The 7,023-nt window shown below is 32.8% G+C and overlaps 1 protein-coding gene across 1 annotated transcript; it reads left to right on the top strand.

Moving 5' to 3' along the window:
* Window positions 1–439: 439 nt before the first annotated feature.
* On the top strand, window positions 440–4,585 carry LOC113421406 (cytokine SCM-1 beta-like). The gene is made up of 3 exons (XM_026681771.2): window positions 440–734; window positions 2,512–2,629; window positions 4,371–4,585. The coding sequence occupies exons 1-3, from the start codon at window positions 665–667 to the stop codon at window positions 4,522–4,524; spliced, it is 342 nt and encodes a 113-aa protein (XP_026537556.2). The 5' UTR covers window positions 440–664; the 3' UTR covers window positions 4,525–4,585.
* Window positions 4,586–7,023: the final 2,438 nt, after the last annotated feature.

Raw genomic sequence — 7,023 nt, 5'->3', positions numbered from 1 at the left:
TATATATGTATATGTATGTATATATATATATATCTTTGTAGATTTTCACGGGTACAGGTATGCAGGTCTTGGTGTGTTCAGGTCTGTTCCCGTGTCAATCTTACACGGAAAAAGACCTGAACACACCAAGACCTACACACACACACACACACACACATACACACACATATATTTTAATTTCATATTGGTAATGTTTTATTCATTGAAGTCCTGAGAAATAATGCCCATGTTTATGTCTCTCTCTAAATAGATAGCAAATTTAGATTACTATGGTCAGGTCTTCTGATCTAGCAGTTTGATTTCCTAATTTGTATAGTGTTGTAAATCCACAGCTTAGTGATAAAACCATAGTCACACTATTGGTTTCCACTGTGGACAGAAGAAAACTTTCTTTTAGACTTAGAATAAAACTAACTGTGACATTTTTTTGCAGACATAACCACATTGTGGCAGGAAAAAGCTCGTGATTGGGGGATAGAACGGAAGAGGGGATTTTTTCCCCTCTTCTATCTTAAAATATGAACAGGTGGGGTTTTTAAAAAGATTTTCCATCTCTCATCCTTACCATTACACCCCTTGTTCCAAAAGTCCAGAGACTACATAAGTGTGTTGAAATGAGCCTTGAAATATTCATCTCCCCATAGTCCTAAGGAAAAGATCAACCATGAGACTTTACTTGGCAATCATTCTAGCTATTTCTTTTCTGGAGAATTTCGAAGTCCATATTATCAGAGGTATGTTTGGATTTTTTTTTCTTTTTAATTCAAGAGTAGCATCTTAATTGTTATTCCTAGCTAGTATACTATTTGCACTACACGCTCTTCTACCATAGAAGTAAAATCAGCTTCAATGAGATCTCAATTTCTCTCTGGATTTCTAGTCTATTTTCTGTCAGTTTAAGAAGATAAAAACTTTTATAGATATTTTCATAGATGTATAAAATAGTTGATTCCATTGTGCTTTGAAGTTTTTTTAATATCTATTAAGATGGTGTGATCTCATGGAACTATTTTCCAAATAGTTCTGATTATTAGTTGTGCAACCCCTTTAAAGTGTGCAAAGTATAAAATATAGCTTTTCGTGAATATCATCATGCATTAGGCCTATGGTCTGGTAGAACATTGCAGTGCCAATTTTCATATGTGTACACAACTCCTTAATGCACAGTGAGCTGTGTAGATTTGGTCACCCAAACAGATCCTTGATTTTTTTGGTTGCAAATGGATACCTAAGAAGGCACCTGAATATTCAACCAATGGCTTTTCATTTGTTTGCCCTCTTCAGGTCTTCTTTCTTTTGCTTCCATTAAATAAAGACATCTTGGAATCCAGCCCCCATCTTCATGAAATATCATGAGCAATTTTTCTAATTCATAAGGAAAGGAATCCCTTATGAATAAGAAGAATGTCTTTTTGATCCTTCCAAGTCTGTATATGAGTAGGATTTTGATATGGTTACAATGATACTTACAGATTGTGGATAAAGTGTTTCCATTATTATTAGGTCTAAAATCTGACTTAAACATGTTTGAAACATTCATTAGGCAAACTATAATGGATAATTTAAATGTAATGATTCCTATATTGGAAAAACTTGTACTTTAGTTTCACAATTGTGCTCTCACTAGTTCTGATGTAGTACCTTGGATATTATTTACTTTTGCCAATAGGTATGCAGATCTACTTACTGTGTGGGTAAAGTCTCACTGTATTTATTCTTTAAATAAATTAAAGTATGTGATCTGCATTGTTGGAGAACTCGAAGGAACATTAGCAAATTAATGCCAAATGACATCGATTATCTACAATAATTGGTGGAAATTACAGTTAATGAGCATTATGTTGTGTTTAGGAAAACAAATGTTTCTATGTTGCTAAGGTATGATTACATATATATATATATATATATATATATATATATATATATATATATATATATATATATATATTTATTGTGTGTGTGTGTGTGTGTGTGTGTGTACATACATCTACTGTTCAGGTATAACCTTGATACCCAGAAGAGTAGTATGCGCAAAAGAAGGAAGGAAGGAAGGAAGGAAGGAAGGATAATGACCTCCTTCAAAGAACCAATTGATTGAAACTATTGAATCTTGGAAAACATAACATTAAGTGATATCTATCTATCTATCTATCTATCTATCTATCTATCTATCTATCATCTATCTATCTATCTATCTATCTATCTATCTATCTATCTATCTACCTATCTACCTATCTACCTACCTATCTACCTACCTATCTACCTATCTACCTATCTACCTACTTATCTATGCTAGTGATTCCCCAGCTAGCTATGTAATTAATAGACTGGAGCATTGTAAAATTGAGAAATGTCACATTTGTGTTGCAGATGTACAACCTTGAGCAATTATGCCTTAATCCATGTCATTAATTACTGTGATTTATTGCAAATGAAATTAAACAATGGAAAGATCTTTAGAAATTACAACAACTAAAGACTTTCAACAAATTTTCTGTGCATTTTTTTTAGGAACCTTAGGAACTCAAGCTCTGGCACATAGCTCCTGTGTAAGCCTGCGTACAAAAGAAATAGGAATTAGACGACTTTCTGATTATGAAATACATCAGCATCCCCAAAAAGTTGTAATGTGAGTATCTAATTTTCAGTTGAAGGCCTGGAAAAGAATGTTTTGTTCCATCCGCAAAAATGTAAAAATATAACAAAATACATATGAGTATGATTCTGTTGGTGTTAATAAACAGAAGAGACATTTAGTCCCCCAAAAGGATTGTTTGGTGATTGGAGGGAGAAAAACAAGCAAAAACACATATTATTGCATGTGTACATGCACCATATATGTCCAAAGAATATTTGAGTACAGTTTGGTAAGAGGAAGCCCTGTTAGTGTACCAAAAATCAGGAGCAGTTTGTAGCATTTTTTCTGATTAAAAAGAATCAATTTGTGAATTGTAGCTCCTATTATCAGATGCCACTCTGTGCATTTGATGAAGTTAGCTTCAGCTTACAAAAGTTTATTTCTTTTAATAAAATGTGTGTCTAGGTGCTACTAGAGTTGTTCAGATTATTTTAGTACACCTTTATAAGGTATTTCTTAAAGACCAGACCAGCCAAATACTTCCAACAACAGTACTTAAGAGCTGACAGTAAATATTAAAGGCTTTTTTATTTGTCTCTAGCATCCTGGTGTTCACAGATACATTTTAAATTACAATTGCTATTATCTCTAATCACAGGCTATGATCACTGAAGTTTGTGAGAGTTAGAGCTCAGAATAGTTGGAGAATGCTACAGTAGGTTAGCTGCTATGTTCCTCAGTACTTGCCAGCTGCATGCTGATAATATTTAATTCAACCAGTTAAATTCTCTGTGAGCTGCCAAAGTTGTTCCCTATAATTCTGGTATGCCACCACATATATACTATCTTTGCTCATGCATTTTTTAATCTGTATCTGGTGCCACATCGACTTTAGGATTGACAAGTTTACCTAGGCATATTCTACATACCTCTTGGTATAATCCAAGTACTTTTCACAGCTTCCTACTTTTAGTGAAGCTAGATAATAGAAAAAGGTTCTAGTCAATGTACTAAAACGCACAGAAGTTGGTAGGCTCACTTCAGGATCATACAGGACAATAATTAAGCCATTATTCAAATCCCTGATAGTTATTACAAAATCAAGATTGCTGTTCTAGTCTTGTGTAGTAAAACAGCTGTGAAACTATGCACCGAATTGTAATGCTTATCACTCTAATTCTGGTTGTTTGAAAGTTTGTAACTGGTGATAATTTGGAAATTTTGCAAGTGGCAGATGTGAAAGGAGACAAGGAGACTAGGTTTCAATGACAAAAAGATGGAATAATAATAACAGCAATTCTGACATTGTGTCAATTTTTCTTTTGACTTAAATCAACAGATCTGATAAGATTAATAATATTTGAAGTATTGATTTTTTAAATTGATATATTTTAATAGATACTATTTTGTGGCATTTTAAACATGAATGAATTTATTATCACATAAAATTTTAAAGATTTTATTAAATCCTCCACAATAGAATAGTGGCATGAAGTACCCAGAAAAAATGTAAATTGATTTTAAAAAGGTTTGAGTGAATGTGAAATACTACATTTGGTGTTATTTAATCTCCCAGTCACTGAATAATGAATATATGATTAACAGCCGAAGCTGAAATCAGAACTTTTCATCTTATTAGCTTCCAATAATATTACCTTCCATCACAATCTAGTGCTGGTATAGACCTTAGAATATTACTTCAACATTCCTTATATTTCAGCATTCAGCATTAACTGCAAAACTATTTAATTTATGGAAACTTGCTTTTGACTTGAGTTTTATTTTCTTGTAGCTTAATTGCCAAAAATCGAGTGAAGGTCTGTGTGCCACATGATGCTGCATGGGTGAAAAAAGTCATCAGAAACTTGGACAAAAGAAAGCAGAAAACAAGAGACTTAATAAACATACATAGATCTAATAACGTGGCCAACAGAACAACTATATAATGTCTGCAAATTACTTACAGGAAATAAATGTTCAAAATCATTAAAATTTCACTGGAATAAATTCACTGCTATACCTAGAGTTCATTGATTTTTGACCTTTTGGTGCTGGCCTTGGACTTAATTACTTTAGACTTGTGTGGTTTATATTTATTATGTAAACCAAATCAATTACTATTTTCAGAACTTTTCCTAGATTGGATTCTTAATAGGATTTTGGTTCTTCCAGCAGATTCATTTAGCTGAAGCATTATTCTGTGTAGCTTTCATATTTTGCTGCTAGATAATCTGAGAGCTTCCCACAATTAGAAAGCAATGGTATTGATGGAATACTTGTTTTTGGCAGAATGGGAAGAAGCCTTGGAAATAACAAGAATATCACACTTAGAGAATGAAGTGAGTCTTTCTTAATGAATGTGTCTATTGCCAAACTTCTTTCCAAGATAATACCTACACCATATCACCATGTAAATAGTCTATCAGTAAATCACTGCTTTTTTCTTAGCATTCCAATTATCAGAATAATTTTGGTATTATCAAGGTTACAGATAGAAAAATGACTCAGGCATTGGCTGTTGTTCAAATGCTAAATGGAAGAAAGCAATATCAACAAAAGGTTTAAAAATAAGTATGTATACAGATATGTGCATTCCTTTTGCTAGGAACATTTCATAAATGGATAATACTACATACATCTATATTTTGTTTTAACCATGCTTGGTTGAATAAGCCATCTTACAATAAGCTAGATTCAAACACATTACCTTGTCTATCATAATGTATAATTCTGTCATTGCCTGTGACTGTCATTCTTTTCTGATGTATTTTTCAGTCCCTCAATGTTTAATGTTAACTTACTTATCAATTGGCACTTAAACTAGGATTGTTATTCCTTTGTATATTATATCAACGATTTAATATTTAATGTTAACTTAGTTATCCATAGTCCAATTTACTCTTAAAATAAATATTACAGAATTGAATAGATACAATGTATTGAGAATATTTAAAGATATTTAAATCTTGGTTCATTGAAGAACTATGTATATTGTACACCAATACAAAATATTCACATGAACATATTTTCATTTAATTCTTAATTTTAGAACATCTAAGGTAAATGTACTTTTATCATGCCTTTATCATGCATTTAATTAATGTACTTTTATCATGCTTTTATCATGCCTTTAAATAAAGCTATTATTTTATAGGCATTTAAAACTATATATTTTATAATATAAAATGTTACATTGCTAACAGTGAGCAGAATTTATAGGAAGATCTGTGGTAAAAATTATTTAGACTCAAATAGATTATTCCTACTATGGCTTTATTTTTCTTAAGCTCAATTTTCAATTACTTAAAGCCTATTATTAGGAGAGCAAAAGATGGTATGAAAAGCAGTTTTGATTATTTCCAAGGCTACACTTCTCATCACCCACTCTACTTCATATAAACCACTCTTTCAATTAGCAAAGAAGTAATATTATTCCATATAATTCAGTCAGTCTACCAAAGTTTCTTTCCCACAAGTGCTTCACATTGGATTGAGCCTGTTCTCTGCAAGTTAATAATTTTACCCACTCTGTCCCATTAAGAGTTATAATTTGGGAACAACCATCAGATTGCCTAGGAAAATAAGGCTACTAGGGCCTGAATTTATTTCAGGAGAGCATCTCTACTTAAAAAGTAGCATCCATTAACTTTGCCAAGAGTAGAGAGACTAATTCTCTCAATGAAACATTTCCAGGTAGCTAAATATTCATCAGTTGGTATGCAGCGACTCTGACTTGATACTCATCTGTGTTTAATGCTGCCCTAAAATCTGAGTTCTTTGGAAAAGCACATGCCTTGTTAACTATGCAATGCAAGCCAGTTTGAGCCAACATGGAACCAGTTTAGTTGACCTTTGTCAAGTTCTTCCTTCTGAGGAAGGAGATTTGAGTTCAGGCAAGTAGAATTGTAGACTTTTGTCTCCTGGAAGGGACTTTTTTTTGTTGTTAAATGAATGCCTTAGAGGCATTGCACACTCCGTCATTTGTATGAAGTGAGTTTGGGAATTAGTGAAACAGAAAAGAAGCAATTATATCTCATCAATATGGGATGAGATAGTGTATCTTGATACCATTTTCAGACACTGGGGAAAGAACCTTGATAGTAACAGTTGCTTGGTATAGGTAGAGATATCTCTCTCTGTGGATATCATCAATGTATTGTTCGTATCTGACCCTGTGTGAAGAATGACCTTCTAATGTAAGTGACTTCATGTAGATGCCGAAGTAAAAATATAGTAATTTACCCCTATCAACTCCAAGTGGAATTAACTCTAAAGGAAGGAGCAGAACCATTGTAAATTTGCGGTCCCCACAGTGACTTGAAGCTGTTCCAAAAGCACAACATGATTGATCATATTGAAAGCCATTGAGAGATCAAGGAGAGCTAGGATGGATATAATACTCCCATCTTAGTCCTGCCAATACTCACTTACCTCTATGATCAATG

This window comes from Notechis scutatus, chromosome 5 (assembly GCF_049901735.1).
Source record: "Notechis scutatus isolate UNSWTSFEM ecotype Mainland chromosome 5, rNotScu1.2, whole genome shotgun sequence".
In the NCBI taxonomy this organism is placed as follows: Eukaryota; Metazoa; Chordata; class Lepidosauria; order Squamata; family Elapidae; genus Notechis; species Notechis scutatus.
Note: the sequence above shows the minus strand (reverse complement) of the source record. Positions and strands in the feature narration are given on the sequence as shown.